This window comes from Balaenoptera ricei, chromosome 11 (assembly GCF_028023285.1).
Source record: "Balaenoptera ricei isolate mBalRic1 chromosome 11, mBalRic1.hap2, whole genome shotgun sequence".
Classification (NCBI taxonomy): Eukaryota; Metazoa; Chordata; class Mammalia; order Artiodactyla; family Balaenopteridae; genus Balaenoptera; species Balaenoptera ricei.
In genome coordinates this window covers 70,251,350-70,271,434 of record NC_082649.1, presented here as the reverse complement: position 1 = coordinate 70,271,434, position 20,085 = coordinate 70,251,350, and the positions used below count along the sequence as shown (strand labels likewise).

Below are 20,085 nucleotides of genomic sequence, written 5' to 3'. Positions count from 1 at the left end.
CCACTGAGAAGGATGGGGAGCAGAGCCGGGTGCTTCCCTCCCCCCATTGCCCTTATGCTGCAGCTGAGTGCTCGCTCCTTGGCCACCTGTGGGTTCATACACAGCTGTCACGGCTGCAGCTTTCTTGTTTCTATGGACGAGGCTCCCCCTTCATCCAATGGTCAAGGTCCCCTGTCAGAAGCTGCTGGTCTCGTGATACACTGGAGATTAAGAGGAAACTGAAGTCAGTTTTGGTCTGTTCTGGGGACCTCCACTAGGCTTCGGATGGGTCCTCTTAATGGTAAAAAGGCCACTGGGTTGAGCTGGCTCCCCAGTTTTGCGAGGACTTGCTCTCTCGAGCTGCAGAGTGTGTCTGTGGGGAGACCTGGGACCCTCGGTTACAGCCCAGGGCTGGTTGCTGTGTGGGCCTGCTGCCTGGAGTGGTGACAGGCCCTAGGCTCTCCGAACTCCTGCTCAGCAGTCACTGGAGGTGTGGCCTGTCCCCATGGGGAAGGCAGAGCTGGGCTGTCCCTGCTGCCCGCACCCCATGCCCCGCCCGTCTCCAGCGTCCTGGTGGAGGCTCCGGGCCCGCTTGAGCCGAGCGTCATGGCATCCGCTCTCTCCTCAGCCAGTGGCTCCATGGACTCATGCCTCATGGTGTGGCACATGAAGCCCCAGTCACGTGCCTACCGCTTTGCCGGCCACAAGGACACCGTCACCTGTGTGAACTTCTCCCCTTCGGGACACCTGCTTGCCTCGGGCTCCCGCGACAAGACTGTCCGCATCTGGGTACCCAACGTGTGAGTTAAAGACTTGGAGGGGCTTGTCTGAGTCTGGGCCCTAGTACTGGACTGGTCACAGTGGGACATCTGCCCCACTTCCGAGGAGGTACCATCAGAAGCTGGGGCTTCAGTCGGGGCCCTCCCCTCAGGGCCAATAGGGAGATTCTGGGCAGACCTCGGCCATCCTGGAAGGGATCCCACCTGATGCTGCTTGCACGTGGGTGAGGCTCTGGCTTCCCTTTTTGGGGACTGGGGCACTCATGCCTGGATTGACTTTGGGAGGGTTCTGAGGGGTGGGGAGGGCTTCGATGTGCCCTTATGTTGCTGTTATGGGTTTATGGGTTTCCTGACTCTGCATACCCATCCCTGCAGCAAAGGCGAGTCAACCATGTTTCGTGCACACACGGCCACAGTGAGGAGCGTCCATTTCTGCAGCGATGGCCAGTCCTTCGTGACAGCCTCCGACGACAAGACAGTCAAGGTGTGGTCAACTCATCGCCAGAAATTCCTGTTCTCCCTGAGCCAGCACATCAACTGGGTCCGCTGTGCCAAGTGAGTAGTGTCCTACCTGGAGACTGCTGGAGGGACCCCGGGGGTTGGAGGGCACAGAGGAGTTGCCAGGTGCTAGCACCATGACCTTGGACAAGTTACTTAGCTACTCTTTATCTTCCTGAACCTCAACTTCCTTATGTGTGAAAAAGAACAATAATAGTTCTCACATTGTAAGTTGTCCAAGCTTCACTGAGCTAATGCATGACAAGTAAGTTAGTCCATTGTCAGCCACGACTGACCCCTGACGTCTGTGCTGATGCAGCCCGAGGTGAGTCATCAGGGGCCACTTATTAGCAATAGCAACAACAACAAGATAACGTCAGTGCCACCACTAGAAATTTTCTTCTAACTCCTCATGGCAGTCCCGCAAGTAGGTGGCATTGTTGCCATTTTGCAGATGAAGAAACTGAGGCTCAGAATAATGTAGTATCTTGCCGCGGGGCACATCGGGAGTAAGTGGCAGAGCTGGGGTTGGAAGCCGAGTGTCTGGCACTAAGTCTTGTCTACTTTTCTCTGAGAACGTTCTGCTCCTCAGAGGTTGATTTTGCTTCAGAGGTGCCAGATGGGGGCCCAGGCTTCTGAGAGGGGTTGGTCTGGAAGCCGGTTCTCCCTTTGGTGTGGGGGCCGGTGCTTTGGGGATGGGGGCCAGCTGATTCAAAGCACCTTTCAAAGTCTTAAGAATTGCAGACACAGCTGTGCCTGCTTCTAGCTTATTTTGTTCCTTTCAACAGAGATCTCACATGTCGAATCTCTGTGCTCTGGAGGAAGAGGTTGGGGTGTCTGGGGACACTGGGAATCCATGGGAGTCAGAGGTTGGGGACTGTTGAGCTGTGTTCTTCTGGGGACCCCATGAAGTTACTTATTCTCCAGGGCCCTCATTCCTCTGTCCTGGGAGGTCCCTGATTGCTCTGAGAGGCCCTCACCATTGGACTCCTGAGAATAGGAGGGGCCCCGCCAGCAGACAAGTGTTGAACTCACACCAGGCCTTTGGTGGTGGGTCCCCAGAACCTCCACCCCTTTTTTGTTAGCAGGTTGGTTTTGCTGACCCATTCTCAGAGTTAGATGTGGATTCAGGGCACCTGGGAACAGGATAATGATGCCAAGTACTAGCAGTCAGCACGCATGTTGCCATGTGCAGTGCTGGGGGCCTCGTGTGTGACTCTGTTGCCTACCTGCTTACCAGGAGGTAGGCACCCTTCTGACCCATCTTGCAGAGAGAAAGGCATTTGCCCAGGATCACTCAGGGTCAGAGCAGGGCATGTGGCCCAGGCGGGTTCCTGAGGTCAGGTGGTGGGCAGCTCAGGAAGGGTGACTGTGGAAGATGGTGTGTGGTGCCCATGATGTCTGTTGACTGGTGATGTGACTTGTGCCTCGCCTGGTTCAGGTTCTCCCCAGATGGGCGGCTCATCGTGTCCGCCAGTGATGACAAGACTGTCAAGCTGTGGGACAAGACCAGCCGGGAGTGTGTGCACTCGTACTGTGAGCACGGCGGGTGAGTCCCCAGATCCTGTCCTCCACCTGTAGGCACTCTAGAAAAGCATAGACCTGGGCTCTAAGAGGCCCTAGTGGCCTCCGGTGGCGGCAGTTGGGGCCCACTGCCATGTCTCTGCTGCTCCCTGGCCCTGTATCTTTTCGCATGTGGGCGGAAGTTTCTGCCTCATCCCCATCCCCACGAACAGTAAAGAGTGCTTAACCTCAAGGCATGAAACTCTTTTTAAACATCTCTATTGGAGTATAATTGCTTTACAATGGTGTCTTAGTTTCTGCTTTATAACAAAGTGAGTCAGCTATACATATATCCCCATATCTCCTCCCTCTTGCGTCTCCCTCCCTCCCTCCCTATCCCACCCCTCTAGGTGGTCACAAAGCACTGAGCTGATCTCCCTGTGCTATGCAGCTGCTTCCCACTAGCTATCTATTTTACATTTGGTAGTGTATATATGTCAGTGCCACTCTCTCACTTTGTCCCAGCTTACCCTTCCCCCTCCCCGTGTCCTCAAGTCCATTCTCTACATCTGCGTCTTAGAGAAAAACAAATACCGTATGCTAACACATATATATGGAATCTAAAAAAAAAAAAAGTTTATGAAGAACCTAGGGGCAGGACAGGAATAAAGATAAAGATAAAGGCATGAAACTCTCGAGGCCTCTCTTTTCCCTTCACTTTCTAGTTCTCAAAATTGTGACACGTCTGTCTAAAGAAGTTGAACCCAGACCCCCAAAAGGATGTTCTCCTTGGTGATGACTTTATAAATGAAAGGCTAATCAGGTTCTTGTAGTGGATGGTGGCTGTTCATATTGTGCCACATCACTGAGAGGGATGAGCCTGCATTTGAGCAGGGACTAACCCAATCTGGGTTCCTAGATGAACCCCAGCGTCTGCCCCTTGTTAGGCTGGGAGCCCCAGGTAAGGGTCCCTCCTGAGGGCTGGCCTGGGTGTCACATATGAGTATATTGAGGGCCCTTGGCTTGTCTTCTAGAAATAGGTGAGCCAGTGGCTCTGGGACCCTGCTGGCCCTTCATGTCTGGGCCTCAGTTGGCAGGGCCTGCCCTGCCTCCTGCTCTGGTAGGGGCACCAGCTCTAACTGAAAGCACCCGAGCAGCTGGCTGAACTTTGGTCTGAAGACCACTTTCTCTGCTCTCATTTAGAAGTTGGTGCTGAGACTTGCTCCCTGGTAAGTGCGCCTCAGGTCACTGCTAGCCGCTGTTCTCACCCTCTCCTTCTTGTTCTCCCTTGGCCGCCTGGTAAAGATACAGGGCAGTAGGGAGGTATTCTGGGCTGAGGGAGGAGTGTGAGCAGGTGTGTGGGGATGGGGATGTGCTGGATGTTTAGGGGTCTGTTCTGAGCCGGGGCAGACCTCCTACAGCATGCGGTGGTCCCCTTTCCAGCTTTGTCACCTACGTGGACTTCCACCCCAGCGGCACGTGCATCGCCGCCGCCGGCATGGACAACACGGTGAAGGTGTGGGACGTGCGGACTCACCGGCTCTTGCAGCACTATCAGCGTGAGTGTCCCCGAGCGGCCGCAGTGGGACTGTGCCATGCCGGGTGTCCGGCTCTTGGCTGCGGGGCTTAAATGGGCCTGAGGACAGCTGGGGCTGGCTTGGGGTTAGGGGGGAGTCCTGGGTCTGTTGGGATCTTCAGGGGTGGGTAGTCTATGGCGTGGCTGTCCTGGAACCTTGGCCCGGAGATACAGCGTGGTGCTAACTGGCATCCACCAGCCCTTTGGTGCCCACTTATGAGGTGGCAGAACCTCATGCACACTGCGGTCCAGATGGGGGCCCTCAGTGGGGCTCTGGCCAGGGCTCCTCTTGAGGGGCACTTCTCAGGGGCTGCCCATGCCACTCACCTCCCCCTGTAATGGAGGCTCTGTCCTCCAGGGCCAAGGTGACAGCCCTGGAGGTGGTGAAGGAGACAGGTCTGTCAAAAGAGGTCAGTGTTGGTGGGACCTTGGCCACCTCTGGTTCCACGGTGTCCTCCACAGATGTGGAGCCACGAGCCATATGGAGGGTCGATTTGGTAGGGGGCCAGGCTTGGAAGCCAGCCCCGGTGCCGTGTCCCCTTATTTATATATATATTTAATTATAGCCCTTGGAAGGCAGGGCAGCGGGCTGTCGATGTGGGCTGGTATCGGGTTGCAGGAGGGAGGTGGGAGTGGGGGCAGACTTGGGTGAGCTTACGATGAGAGAGCTGAAGGTACTGGGATATGGAACTGGCCTCAGAGCAGGTATGACTGGGCAGAGTCCTAAGTCACCCTAGTTGTGGGGATGGGGCCCAGGGAAGGGAGCTGGTGAGGGGCCACAGGAGGAACTGGGAGTTGTGCAGGGGGCAGAATGGGTGGGCAGGCCTGAGGGCTCAGGGCTGAGACCAGGGAGAGTCAGAGCTGGCGTTGTTTGAAGAACTGTGGTTGTTGACTTGGGACTAAGTTTCAAGTCCATGGGCTCACTTCCAAAATTCACACCTGAAAATGGGAAGGACATATCTGGAGAAAGGTGTGGGACGTGGGGTTCAGAGCTCTCCCCTTAACACCCCCCACAAGCCCTTCCAATTCTCTGATGTTTGAGGCCAGGAATTTCTTGGGGTAACTGAGGGAACAGACCTTCCAAGAAGGGGGAGTGGATCCTGGTCTTGAAAAGCACATGGTGGAGGGTGGCTCTGCACCCAGCTTCAGCATTTTTAGCTGTGTGACTTTGGGCAGGTTACTTGACTTCTCTGGGCCCCCTGGGACAATGATAAGGCCTGTTTCTTAGGTGGTGTTGGGAGGGTAATGAGTTGGTCCATGACAAGAACTTACAGAGTGCCTCACACAAAACAGGAACCAGGCACAGTGTTAGTGACAATGACAGTGATGCTGAGTCTCAGTCAGGAGGTCTGGTCTCCCAGCAAGGTGGGCCCAGTTGGTCCAGGCTTGCAGTACTGTACATCACCACCAGGTGGCAGGGGCCAGCCACGAGAATGGTTCTTTCCTCAACAGGGAGCCCTGGGGTTTGTCACTGATGCTGTTTCAGACAGAGGCTTCCTGAACAGAGCCCCAGCGGGGTCTGCCCTCTACTTGGAGACCACGCCTCTCTCTCCTCTCCTTCAGGCTCAGAGGCCTTTCTCCTCCTGCTCTGGACCAGGCCTGAGATGGAGACTGGGTACATCTGCATAGCTGACTGGGCGGAAGGTGGGAGGCGCAGAGGAGTGCTAGGCAGGAAGGCCACCTCTGAGTGTGGGGTCAGGAGGGAGGACTTGGACAGGGAGAGACGGGAAGGGAGGTGATGAGGCAGAGCAGTAGTTAGGAGTACGGGCTCTGTTTCCTGTCTGTGAAGGGGTGGTGGTAGCCTGCCTTATGGGGTTAGTGAGGATCTGATGGGAGAATCCACATGAGGATTACAGTACACTACTGGGTACAATGGTTTGTACCACATAAATCTTGATACTGGTGAAGAGAATCTCCAGGTGACCCTGGGAGAGTCCAGGCCTCCCTCTGATGGATCAGGAACCTAGGTCTGGTGTTGGTGGGGTGCAGCAACAGGTACCTGCAGGGGAGGGCCTTGAATGCCATGCTCTAGCCCAGGGTCCCAAAGATGCAGCCTGGCTGGAAGTGCTGGGACAGGGGCGAAAGGGTGAGGGGCATCTGAGAGGACAGCAGTGCTGAGAGCCTGCTTGGGTAGGAAGCCATGTGCCTAGGTGACTGGTGGGTGGGCTGTCGTCAATGCCCAATGTCGGGTGGGGTCTGGACATCAGATTGGGTCAGGGGTCAGGCCCAGGGGGTGGGTTTTGGAGATTGAATAGAGGCAGAAGGTGATGCTATGGGGTGGAGGGGCCAGCTGGGCCTAGGGATCTGGAGTGTGAGAAGGGCTGAGGCCACATCCTGCATCCCTGTGATTGAGGGGCTGTGGAAGAAAAAGGTCCACAGGCAGCCAGAGTGAGCAGGGGGAGCCCGCTTTTCCCGTGGTGGAGGGCTGAGGAGAGCAGAGCCAGGGGACTGAAGGAAAGCAGGGTCTCCTAAAGAGGGCGGTCAGGGGGTGGCATGATGCAGAGCAGTTGAGGAGAGTGGAGGGTGCTGGGGAGAGATTCCTGGGGGAGCAGGCTTGGCAGTGGGTGGGAGTGGGAGATCAGTGACTGGCAGGGCCCAGGGGTGGGAGTGGACTCAGATAGCATCAGAGGTCAAGTCCTGAGGGGACCTGAGGTGCGTGAGGCTGACAGGCTCCACAGTGAGATTTCAGTCTGTTTTTGCTGCTGTCCTTTCCTCTTGTGATAGAGGCACTCAGCGAGCCTGCAGCCTCTTATTCCTAAGCCACCCCTAATAGAGACCAGAGGCTTCGGGGGGCCTGGAGTACCCCATAAATAACCCGGTTCCCTCTGAGCTCCCTGCCCAATGCATGGCACACAGTGGGTATTCGCAAGGCAGCAGACTCATCCCACCACCTCTGGGCTCAGCCTCCCTGGAGGCTCAAGGAGAGCCTGGCAGGTCTGAGCTCATTGGTTTGGGGGACAGCCCTCACCCTGTTTGCTGGGGAGGGACCTGGTCAGGTGTGCTCAGCAGCTCCCCTAGAGAGCTCCGTGGCAGAACCTTCTACCTGAGAGACCCTCCTAGCCCCTGAGTAGCAGCTGTCCCCCTACCCAGAAGAGGTGCCGGGGGATCTCTTGGGAAGCTGATTCCCCAAGTAGGGCTCCCAGCCCCCCGGTAGCAGGCACCTGAGCTGTTTTCTGTCCCTGACCCCTAGGACACCCAGGGGGAAGTGTTTAAGGACAGTGACATCCAGTGTCTTCCCTGATTGGGCTTTGGGCGCATAAGGCTGTTGGGCTCTTCTGAGAGAAATTGGTTCATGATACTGCAGATGTGTGGCCAGCAAGCCCAGCCAGCCTGTGGCCAGCCGCCATGATCTTGCTCTGTGGAGGGCACTTCCGGTCCCATGTTGGGTTGTTGGAATCACTCTGGGCTACAGCAGGCAGCTGGCACCATTTGTCTCAGGCGAGGAGTTTCTTGCTCTGGCCTATCACTGCAAGGAGCAGTTCTGATTTCCCAATTCAGCAAGGAGTTGGTGGGGCACTGGAGCCCCGGGAGTGCCAGTCCCCACGGAGGTGCGTTAGGCTCCGTACGCTCGGAGCCACACTAAGACTGTTCAGACACCTGAGCAGCAGCCCTGTCCCCGATCCCTTAATGTGCTTTGCGGTTTCCAGGCACGTGCGGGTTCATTATCCAGGGACAGGCCTGAGTGGTCAGCAGGGCAGGGCTACTCCCCATTTCACAGATGGGGTGTTTGAGGCTTGCCCAGGTCACGCAGCTGGGAAGCTATGGGTTCCTCACACCGTGTTGATTCTAGTCATTTACTTGCCCGAGGCCCCTGAGAGGGCTTGGCTTGGCTCTCTCCAGAAACTCCAGTTAGAAGCTCAGAGTCCCAGCTTCTCTGTCCACTGGTCCTTAGCACGTCCCTGGACCCCCTCCCTACTCCAGACACGGTCACGGAGGGTTTTAAAGCTTCTGTGCAACCAGCAGGGCAGGCCTGCACCCTTTTTGGTGTTCGGAGCCCGAAAGGGTTGATCAGGAGGCAGTGCACCGTCCCACCTGCTCTGGCCAACTCACCGGCTCTCGCCCGCTGTCCCTGAGCGGGTGTTCCTACGACATTCGCGAGGTGACTGTTCGGAGTGTCCTTAGCTGCTGGTGTCAGAGCACCTTCACTGTGTGAACCCACAGCCTCTTGTGAGCCCACGGCCACTGTGTCACTGGTAATGCCAGTTGAGCGTTGTGAGAGGCCACCCTGGCAGAGCGAGCCGAGCCGCTTGTGGTGGGCATGTGGTGGGGCTCGGCGCTGGCGTGGCCTGCCCCAGAAGGAGACCTCCTGCTTGGGCACCTGGGGTCTCTGTGGGCCCCATGGCCAGTTTGGAACCCATTGGGCAGTGGGCCAGATTTGCTGAGGGTTCTACAAGCAGAGCTGTGCGGGCAGCTTGTGGATAGCCAGGTCTCTCCTTAGGCCACCTGCTGCCTGCAGGCTGTGGCCCGTTCCCAGTACTTGGGGGCAGGGTCTGCAGTGGCCTCAGTCCCACCCTCCCTGGCATCCTGGTGACCTACAGAACATTGACACTGGTACATCTCTGACCCTGAGTTGGAGTCCCTTCTTTGGGGTCGCGGTGGGGGAGGGGTGTAGCCCACATTGTGCCCAAATGGCAGCCTGCCATCAGCCGTCACCCATCTCTGCCATGGAGCTAGGCGGAGGGCCTGCAACTTTGGGCTTGGTGAAAAGTGGATTGTTTGTGTGCCGTCACCGCTCAGGGCTTCGTGACGGGAGGCTCACCCCCTCATGGGGCAGCCGGGCCTCCGTGGGAGACTGTCATGCAGGGCTGATTCTATGAGGCCTCCCTGGTACAGCCCCACCCTCGGCAGAGCCAGAGAGGCTGCTCCAGGCTGGCGGGGCTGGTGGGTGAGGCAGAAGAGCGAGTCGGGAAAGGTGGGGCTGGCACATTCCCAAAAGCCTGGCTTGCCAGGCTGAGCCCTGTTTTGGAGTAAATGGTTCCAGATATTTCTACCCCAGCCAAGAGGCCTTAGCTATTCTTGCCATTTATAGTGGAGCAGGGCCTCGGGCACCCTTCCCTGGGCCGGGTGAGGGGGTGGACGGCAGTTCCCTCCCTTGGGTGGGCTTGACCAGGTGGGAGAACCTGGTGTGGTAGCCATGCCCTGCCCCTGCCGCCCTGCTGGTGCTGGGCAAGCCCTGTGTTCCCTGAGCTCGCCTCCCCGGATCCACGCTGCTGCTGGCTCTCCCCTGCCAGCTTTGTCTCAGGGAGGGGCTGGGGGGCATTCATGCCAGCACAGGCTGCCAGGGGCTGCAGAAGTAAGAATAGCGCGCCCTTCTCCAGGCTCAGCGAGGCAGATGCGCCAGGAGCAGCATCTAAGGAGGCCCAAGGGGAGATTGGGGCGTGGTGAGATAGATGGAGGGCAGCTGCCTCTCAAAGCTGTCCTACTGTGGGCCGAGGGGTCAGGGGTGGGCGGGACTCCTCAGGGGGATCTCGCAGTGTTTGTGCCCCTCTCCCACCCCCACTCGCCGCGGGTGTGAACCAGCGTCCTGGCGAGCACAGCCAGCCCCTCAGGAGCTCACACTGGTTCGCAGCCTATAGAAGCACAGCCTGAAGTGCCTGCAGAGCCTGGGTCTCCTTCTCCCCAGGCGTGACACACTCGTTTGAGGGGAGGGAAGGATTCACTTTTTATCATTTGCTCAGTTGTATAATCATAGTGACTATATTCTAATGCTGAAAAAATATTTTCTGGAAGTATGTAGAGTAATAATTAGAAGTCCCCCTGTTCCTGTCCTCCCCAGAGGGCACCCCTGCTCTGTGTCTGGAGCTTCTGTCCACACCTTCCTCTGGGTCTGCACACGTGGGTGTGCCCCCCACATGTGGGGAGTCACGGGCACACCCTGTGCGCCACTAACGTTCTTTCTGCTGCTGCTTGTGGCCGGTGCCTGTTCGGTTCTGCTGGGGTCGGCTCTGGCTTTTTTCCTCTTCTCTCCATGCCCCCATTTCTGGTAAACACTGAGGGTGCCACCCCCTGCCTCATCGCCCTGAGTGTGGGAGAGCGTCTGGCCGTGGGGCTCTGGACTCCGCCTCCAGGAGCTGGCTGTGGAGACCCCATCAGCCCCACTCCAGGCCGTCTCTTGGAGTTCCTGGTGCTGAGAGAGTGTTTAGACCTAAAGATCGTGTTATGTAAAGCCCTGGTATCTCCCCTAAGTGTGCTTGGGAACGTGAATCCACACTCCCCGGCACGTCTGCACATCGGCTGGCCTGGTGTCTGAGGGGCTCCGTGCACCTCCGTCGGCTCTACTGAGGGCCGTTTCATAGTGGGTGTGTTTACTGGTCCAGCAGTGGTTCCTGCAGTCTCACGGTGCCAGGATGAGGGGTTGGTTTTAGAATTTGCCTTTATGTTTGTGGCAGTTCTGACTTGGCGGGGTCATGGTTATCCTAGCCCCTCTGGTTTCGCTCACGAGGCCTGTGGTAATGGGTACGAAGGCACCTGGGTCTTCCTCAGCAGCTACTCTAAGCTGTGATATGGCTGGTCCACACGTTGATGTCCCCATGTGGCCTGCCTGGGTCCAGTTCACCTACTCACCAACTGCTTTTCGAGTCCCGCTCAGTGTCAGGCACTGAGCCAGGAGCCAAGGACCCAACAAAGCCCCCTGCCTGATGGAGCACATGGTCTCATGGGGGACCCAGCTGGGAACCAAATAGCTGCACATAAATGTAAAAACCCTGCTGTGAAGAGACTCACGGTGCTTCAGGAGGGACCAAACAAGGGGGTGGCCCTGATGGCGAGGTCAGGGGAGGCTTCCCTGAGGAGGTGACTCTGAGCAGTGAGTGAGCTGCAGGCTCTGGGGAAGAGGCGAGCAAGAGTCTTCCCGGCCCAGGGGGAACAAGGGGTGGAAAGGTCCCACAGCTAGGGAGCTGACAGGGCTGGTGTGGCCAGATCTTGGAGAGCGAGGGACACCAGTGTGGATGGTGGGGCTTGGGCTGGAGCAGTGGGGAAGAATCGTGGATGGGCTTGAGCTGTCAAGTGAGTTAAATGGCAGGACCTGGAGTAGCATGGGATGCCTGGGGTAGCGGAGAGGGACATCAGGGCTCACTCTGTACAGAGGCTTCACAGGCTTCACCTGGCAGCATGCCTACAGCACCCTAACTTGTAGGTGCTGTGCCACAGAAGGAGAAAAGGGCTCAGTGTGTCAAGATGCTCGCTCAGGGTCCCAGGGCGGGCCAGTCAGGAGGCTGGGGTTGGAACCCGGGCCTGACTGGCTCCTGAGAGCGTGTCTTAAGCTGTTTTCTTGCCCACTCCCATGCCCATCCTTTCCCCCGGGGCAGGGGCATCATATTGACATTTGCAGGGGTTTTCTTTTCCATTTGGTTTCCCTGAAGTAGCAGCATGTGAGACAGATTGAGCGTTATGTTTGAGCACTCTGTACGGCTCTAGCTTGACTGCTTGGTGAGGAGGGAGAGGTGGAGGAATGGCTTGATCCCTCTGGCCTTGCCGCACGTGCTCCCGCCTGCCCTGCGTCTCCCGCTGCCCTGCCCTCATCTCTGGATGAGTCTCCTCCTGTCCTTTGTTTGTGCTGCCCTCCTGGGAAGTCCTTGTGGGGCTCTTCATAGCAACTCTGGGCAATGGCCTCCCCAGCCCAGACCTGTGCCGAGTCTTCGGGCCCGTCTTCTGACTTTGTGGGCCTCCCAGCCCATCTGAGTGACGTCCTTCCTCCAGTGCACAGTGCGGCGGTGAACGCCCTCTCCTTCCACCCGTCGGGAAACTACTTGGTCACGGCCTCCAGCGACTCAACCCTGAAGATCCTGGACCTCATGGAGGGCCGGCTGCTCTACACGCTCCATGGACATCAGGTGAGGGCGTCAGCCTGGGCTGAGTGGCATGGAGTGGGGTGGAGGCGCTGCCTTGAGGTGGCCCTTCCCTTGGAGCCCGATGGAGGGGTTCTGTGGTCCCCTTGCAGCCTGCACGTTGGGGTGAGGTGCAGAAGCAGCTTTCCCACCCACAAGACCTGTGACCTCTGGCAGAAGTGCTGGGCCTGGTGCTGCAGCTGAGAAGGGAGTACGGGGGTTCAGTTGGGTGGGGGGTCGGAACGGAGGCCTCTGGACATGGTTGACAGACTTTTCCCAGGGGCTGAATGGAATCTGTCCCCAATGACCTCAGGCATCACTTGGTCCAGCAGTTGAGTAGAGCCCTGGAACTCATGCCCTGAATTGCCATCAGGCCTCCTGGGGTCCTTTGGAGGCAGAAACAACAGGTGTCTTGCAGAGGCGGGTGTGAAGGAGGGAAATCTTACCGCACATTCATTGGGGAATTCCTAGAATTGAAACGAGGGAGAGAGGCCTTCTCTCTGAGCGTCTTTCACCAACACATCCGGTGCCCTGGCCCCCTATGTGGGCAGTAGCTGGGCACGGGCCCCAGTGGGCGGTGGGCTGCTTGTGGTTCTCCCCTGCAGCCGGCCTGGGTGCGGCTGAGCTGTCTCCTGCTGAGCAGAGCGGTCATCAGGGTGTCTCCTGCTGGGACGTGGTCGCCACATCCAAGTGGGGCACGGGTGCAGAGACCAGAGCATTTCAGTTTGTCCACTTCTCCACCCATGAGCAGGGGCAGACGGGACGGAGAGTGGGGACAGGCTCTTGAGGGCTGAGGGAGGCCCTGGGCTGCTCACGTCTCTTGGGCCAGCAGCTAGGTGTGAGGCGTCTAGCCCAGCGCTGTCTGGATCCCACTGCCATCTGAGTCAGAGCACAAGGGGCCTTGGCCATGGCTTGGAGTGGGGCATGGGCCTTTTCTTCTGCTTCCTTGGGACCTGGAGGCCGCTTGCCCTCAGCCCATGGTGACCCCTGGTCCTCTCTGTCAGAGAAATGTCTGGTGTGCAGGACCAGCGGGCCTGTTCCCCTGGTGTCGACACATCTAGGTGTCACGTATGGCCACTGGGCTGGCGTGATCGCTGCTCCTGTTGTCAGCCTGTGGGGGAGCCACCTTTGTTAGCCCTTTGGCAAGTAGTTACTTAGATTCACACGTAACCAGTTTCGGATCTTATAACCAGGAGGGCATTTGAAAACCACATGAACGCTGCTACCTCTCCTGCTCCCACGAAAATGAAGGAAAGGCAATGCACAGAAACACCGTGCAGGCAGGTGCATACCAAGTGATCACCGAGCACTTTCTCCTTTCTTGTGGACGTTCTTTAGACAGCTGACTCACCTCTCAGCCTGAGAAGCCTTGAATGCGGCATCTAAAAGGCTGTTCCTGTGTTCGGGCCCAGCATCAGCACATATGGGAAACCTGTGGACATTGTTCTCCTGGAGAAGTGAGACAGGGGCCAAGAGAAACCACGCAGTTGCTTATCTGCTGTTGAACCTGGAAATGTGGGAGACAGGCTGAGGGACAGCGGTGGTTTGGGGGTGTGGAGAACGGGAAATGGCTTCAGAAATCAATTCTTCCTCAGGGCACCAAACTCGCAGTGCCCAGAGGAAGTGGGAGGAAGGAGAAGCAAGCTCACCTCTGTTCATCTTGCCGTCCGTTTGTCCATTCGTCATCCGCTTCCCAGCTCACCGGGCTGGGCACCAGGGGTATGAAATGGATGTTGTGGTCCCACCCACTGGGGCTCGTGGCCTGGGAAGCAGGGGACTCTCTGGGGACATCAGCAGAGCCGAGGTGGCATGAGATGTGTTAGGAAACCAGGAGAGGCAGGTTGAGTCTTGGGTGGTACTTGGAGGGTTGGGTGAAGCAGGGTAGGCTTCTCCCCGCTCAGATGAAAGTGGGAGTCGGAGTGTGAGGCTCACATTTGTTTCTGTTCCGACCCCCCAAAGTCCCTATCAAGTACAGAAACTTAGCATTGGTGTGCCATGGGTCTTAGGGGCTCTTCTTCCTGGAGTACCCATAACACAGCCCCACTGTGGGGTGCAGGGTGTGGGAGCCCCAGGGCCTGGTTTCCTCGGGGTTTCGCAGACCGATTCTGGGAGGAAGGAGCTGGCCAGAGCCCCGCGCTAGCTTTAACCCCTCTCCTCTTCCTGGAGAGCTGATCTCTCCCTTTCTCCTCCTCCTCCTCCTCCTCAAGACCTGTGGTGAGACCACTGTGCACTCACCGGTGGCAGCTCAGTGCTGGGTTCTCCAGCGGGCCACGTGGGCAGACCTGGCCCACTTCCTTTGCCCTCTCTGCCTCCAGGGTGCTTTCTTTTGGGCAAAGACTCTTCAAGAGTCTGGTCTCTGGGCTGATGTCGGAGGGCAAGTACGTGGTGTGTGTGTGTGAGGGGTGCTGCAAAACCTAGCCCCCTCTCTGTGCCCCAGTCTGCCAGGGTTTGCTGTGGCTCCTTGTTGGATCTGACTCTGCCCCTAGGTTTGGGGCGATTCAAAGTCAGCTAAGGGTGGCTTCCTAAGGAAGGAGAGTGTGGTTGAGCAGCCTTGATTCGGGCAGTTGTTAAAAGCAGTCCGCCAGCTGGACCAGATACCTAGTGTGGGCGGACATCTGGGCCGGGAACGGGAGCGGCTTTGCTCTCCCCGAGGGGACAAATCCGTGGAAGTTGGGCCTGTGTTGTCACTGGGAGCCAATGTGCTCTGAAAATGTCCCTGACCTATGAGGGTTTGTGACATGCTGTCGGGCCAGAGTGGCTCAGCTCCAGGAAGAAGTTCTTTAACACCCCTTTGGAGGATGTATTGACTCCTTTGGAGGATGTATTGCCCCTGCCAAGCCCCAGGGAGAGGGCCTGCACCACGGGCTGAGGAGTGGGCTGAAGCCCCGCCCAGATGCTCTGTGCGGTGTCTGGTCCTCTCAGGCTCCCCCGCTCGTGAAGTCCCCTCCCTGTCCCGTCCTTCCAGGAAGATGCACAGCTGCACTCCTTGGTGACTTGAGCGTCCACATTCTGTTCCAGGAGGTAGTGAGGGCCTCACCAAGCACAGCTGTCACCAGCCACGTCCAGAAGCCTGTGGCGCCCACAGCTCCCAGGTGGTCCCAGATGCCCAGGGATTCTGTCCCCCAGATGAGAAGGCAGATTTGAAAGCACCTTTGAGTCCTGGCGGGGGAACCGAGGTCCAGAGAATGATCTGGACTTGTAGGGGGTCTCATGCAGCTTAAGGTTGTCGACCTGGAACGAGTACCCACATCTGCAGTTTCCACCACACCCATTGACCTCATATGTATGGCTTTTAGAAGTTGTGATCTCACTCTTGTTTTCAGATCACTGGTCTGTGTAGGAGGCCAGCGGGCCTCATGGCTTCTTGTGTTCCAGCCTTGCTGCTAGGTGATGGTGTTCTGGTCCAGCAGGAGAGGGATCCCCAGGAAGCTTTGGTTTGGACTTGGAGGACCTCCTTGTGACCACCCTCAGGCATAGCCCCAAGGGAGCCGTAGAGGGAGGGCTATTGAGTTGTTCTGCCACGTGGAGCAGCCACCCCTTCAGGCCTCCAGATCCACACTTATGAGAAGGGACAGTGCAGGCCGGGGGTCAGGGGCCAGCCGAGAGGAGCCTGCCACAGGGAGCTGGTGCTGCGGGGAGCCAGACCTTGAGCAGGAGAGGGGGCTCTGCGTGTGGCAGGGAAGTGTCTCCGTGTCCTGTGAGAGGGCCGGCCTGAGCCAGCCCCACTGGAGGAAAAGTGAGGAAGGGTCAGGGGAGGCCATGCTGTTGGGTAGAAGCTCTCTTGCCTGAGTTGAGGCCAAAAGTCTCTTATTGTTTCCTAAAGGCATGGGGGCACCAGGACAGGCACATGCCAAGTGCAAAGCTAAGATCAGGATCACCCAGTGTGGCCTGGGTCTCCTGGGCTGGGCCCACGTGCTGGCACTGAGGACAGCTTGTGCCCCCAGGAGTCTGACCAGGCTGGCAGTTTGGTGGTTCTCTGGCGTGCAAGTGATTGGTCACACTTCCATCGGCCCATGTGAGGCCGGCTTACCTGTGGGGCTGGGGATGGACGTCAGTTACAAGTTGATTGTGAGCCTGAAGGATTCTGGTGCTTCTCCCCTGCAGTCCCGGCTTTGGGTGAGCCACAAAGGGCCATTCAGGGGGTGTGGCTGGTGACTGAGCGAGGCTCCTGCCCCGTGGGAGCTCGACGCCACATGTGCTGTACCCCAGAAACAGCTCCCTGGCTGCAGCTGGGGCTCGTGTGGCTCTTCAGAGGCTTCCACGGGGTGGATGTCCCCAGGTGATTTGCGGAGCAGGCCAGAGAGCTGGGCAGGCCCTTTGCTGGCTCCAACCCCACACGGCCCCTGGCCCCTCACCGCCCTGCTGCTCCTGCTGTGCAGGGGCGGCAGGTTTCCAAACTCAAGCCGAGCAGACACTGACGCCTTTGCCAGGGCAGGGGGGTGGGACAGACTGAGGAGCCTGTTGGGGCTGAGAGGTTGGGTAGCCCTCGGCTTCCAGACAAATCTGCCCATCCGGGTGGAGAGTGGACAGAGCAGGGAGGCACTGCCAGCCTGGATATGGGGCACTGTCCTCCTTCCTCCGCCATGGGGACACCGGGGTGATTTCTCTCTCAGTGATTGGGCTGGAAAAGAGCCTGCACCGGTCACCTTTGCCAGCTGCTTTGACTGAGACCAAGTGCTGGATACGTTCGGTTGGGGAGGGTTCGCAGCCTTGTCTGATGCCCAGCTTTCTAAGGAAACACCCCAACATCTCCAGGGACGAACAGCTTGTACCCACCTGTTTCTGGTTTAGAAAAATGATGGACACTCTCCTATCTTGTTCAGCCAGAAAAGCCTGAGCCTTGGGGGGCCACAAATGGGAGGAAAGGGTTTGGACGTTGGGGTCAAACCATTCTGGCTCCACCTCTTAACCTGTGACAGTGGGCAAGACCTTGACTTTGCCAAGCCTTTCCTCCTCTGTAAGAACGACGCCCATATCTGTCATATTGGGAGAGGACACGTCCTCACGGCTGCCAGTCCCTGTCCTGCGCAGCTCTTGGAAAATGACCCCATGCTGTTCTAGATGAGAGCTCTTTAAAAGGCTGTTTAAAGTTTCTGTTATGGGCATGGTCCTGGCACCATGGATGGGTAATATTTGTTAGGAAACTGAGTACATATTAGGGGACTCTGATGACTTAACGCCCACTGATGGGCACAGGGCCATAGCCGTCGGCCCCTCCCCCTCTGGGATGGGGCTCACCCATTTCCCCTCCTCCCACTCACCCACAGAGTCTCTGCAGGGTTTATCTGGCTTCTTATTTTGTTTAGGGTTGTTCTCATCTGCCCCAGAACATCCTCTTGCTCTGGCTTCTCTCTTGTCACACAACTCCTAAAATCCGTCCCACAATGGGTGGGCTGTAGTGATTCCCCGACAGCTTGTCCCCACCAGCTGTCCTGAGTGGGTTCGGCCTGCTGCTGCCTTGGTCTACAGGTCTGCTTCCGTTGCCCTTTATTAGTCCCGCCCATCGGGTCTTTTCCAGGGCCTGACTCCTGGAGGACAGGCCGGGTATCTGATGACACTGGGCTGGGTAGGGGTGCCAGCGCCCTCTCTGAGGCTCTGGGAAGTCTTGCTGTGGGGATCTGCCACGACCGGGACAGTTAAGCAGGAGGAAAGGGAGACCCTGCTTCTCGCTGGATCCTGTACAGACTTAGGGGTGTCAGCTGCACGGGAGCCTCCTCACCCCGCTCACCCCTCACTTTGCCGCAGGGAAGACCAGGAGAGGGGAGGGCTTTCCCACCAAAGGCAGCTGTCTTTCAAAGCCTTGTGCCCTGAGCAAGGCCCCCATAGTTTTGTGTGGCAAATGTGGGGGCATCGTGCTAGAAATACAGATTTATTTTTCTGTATTTTCCGAAACGTAATCTCGAGACATGCTCGTTTGGTTTTAGTCCCCAGAGCTATTTGGGAGAGGAGGGTAGGCGGGGCGTGGGTGGGGCGTTAAATCTGGTGTTTGCGGCTGTGCAGTTGGCGTTCGTGTCTCTGTGGAGTGACTGAACCGCACAGGGACCAGCGGGCACGTGGTTCCCTGAACCTCAGCTGGCCCACGGTGGAGCGAGCACCCATCACCCAGGGCCCAGAGCCCCAAACCCGGGGCAGCTGTGTGAGGGGCTGTGCTCGGTTGTCGAGAAATCACAGGCTCAGAGCACGGGGTCGGCCGAGGCTACTGGCAGCTTGTGCCGCGCCGGGGGCTGGGGCTGGGGAAGTGGCAACAAGGGGGACTCGCCCTCTAGAACGAGAGACAGCAGGGGGACAGAGCGGCCTGGGCACGTGGGCCGCCCCTGGCTGCCCCAGGAGGAAGGAAGCTCTCAGAATGGGCCCCTCCCACCTCGTTTCTCTGCGCCCTGTGGCCCTTGTGTAGTTGTTCATTTTGGAGACTCGCTTTGCTGCTTGAGAGGCTTAGATCTGCCTTGGATGGTTGAGCAGCTCCCGGGAGAAGTGAGGGGACATTAAGAGGGAGAGGAGGGCTTCCCTGGTGGCACAGTGGTTGAGAGTCTGCCTGCCAATGCAGGGGACGCGGGTTCGAGCCCTGGTCTGGGAGGATCCCACGTGCTGCGGAGCAGCTGGGCCCGTGAGCCACAATTACTGAGCCTGCGCGTCTGGAGCCTGTGCTCCGCAACAAGAGAGGCCGCGATAGTGAGAGGCCCGCGCACCGCGATGAAGAGTGGTCCCTGCTTGCCACAACTAGAGAAAGCCCTCGCACAGAAACGAAGACCCAACACAGCCATAAATAAATAAATAAATAAATAAATAAATAACAAATACTTAAAAAAAAAAAAAGTAAAAGTCTATTAAAAAAAAAAAAAAAAAAAAGAGGGAGAGGAGCTCACTTACTTCAACTGAAGTAACCAAGAGCTCAGCCTGACCCCCTGTCCCCTGCCGGCAGCCCAGAGTTGAGGGCTGGGAACAGGTGTCCTTGGCCAAGGTCAGGAGCAGCCTAGGTGGCCGCTCCTTGTCCACGGGGCCCCACGAAGGGACATAAGCACCAGCCCACAACAGGTCTAGCGAGTGAGTGCCGAGCCTCCCTCGCGGGAATTTGTGGAAGAATCGTCCTGGTGGACTGGGTTGCGGTGTCTTTGCCTGAGCGCGGGGGTCAGAGTCCAGAGCACCCACTCCAGAGGCCTCCTTGGTCTCCGTGTATCTGTTTGATGGCCGCTCTTCTTTTACCTCTGACATGGGGCGTGTGATGTGACGTTGCTTTTTGTTCGCTGGCAGCCAGTGAAAAACATCAAAACCCTTGCGTGGTGGGGGTGGGGGTACCTGGCTGAGCCTTTGCCCCTGTAGCTGTTGTGGCCACAGCGGTCAAAGTTCAGGTGTGCAGGGACTCAGGGAGTCAGGCCGGAGGGGGTGAGGCCAGCGGAGAGGTCTGGACAAACTGCAGGGGCTGTGGAGTGAGAGTCGTCAGGAGCTGTGGGATCTAAACACCATGGCATCCTTTGTTTTGCCTTTTTTTCCCCCCTGCATTGACGCCTTGCTGTTGGAGAGTGAAGGAACCAGCCACTATCGGTCCCTTGGGTCTGGAGGTTGGCAAGGCAGAGGCGGTGTATGGTGAAATGACTGGGTGTGAGTCCAGCTGAGCTCGAGGGCCACGTGCAGCTGGGTCAGGGGGGAGAGAGAGGTGGGGGACCGGGCTGCATCCAGTGCTCACAATGATCATCTCACAAAGGGCTCCAACTGGCCAGATCCAGAGAGGGAGGGAGGAAGGATCCGGTTGAGGCTAGGCAGCGTCCCTGCCAGTGGACCTGGCCTGGAGCCAGATGGGGACCAGGACCTCAGGCAGGTGGGCACCCCTGGCGATCAGGGACAGGTCAGACCCACGCTGCCGAGGGCCCAGCTGAGAGCTGCTGCTCAGAGTCCCGCTCAGGAAGCGCTGCAGAGGCCCCGGGCCTTG

General features: G+C 57.8%; 1 protein-coding gene across 2 annotated transcripts in view; it reads left to right on the top strand.

The window, feature by feature from the left end:
• The window catches only part of POC1A (POC1 centriolar protein A), a 97,155-nt gene that overhangs the window by 26,870 nt on the left and 50,200 nt on the right, over window positions 1–20,085 (top strand). Inside the window, exons 4-8 of one of the 2 annotated variants that reach the window (XM_059937661.1) lie at window positions 608–779; window positions 1,134–1,313; window positions 2,698–2,805; window positions 4,203–4,318; window positions 12,034–12,167. In XM_059937661.1, the coding sequence (XP_059793644.1) occupies window positions 608–779; window positions 1,134–1,313; window positions 2,698–2,805; window positions 4,203–4,318; window positions 12,034–12,167 (710 nt within the window). The remainder of the gene's footprint in view (window positions 1–607; window positions 780–1,133; window positions 1,314–2,697; window positions 2,806–4,202; window positions 4,319–12,033; window positions 12,168–20,085) is intronic. The other variant, XM_059937663.1, reaches the window with a different exon arrangement.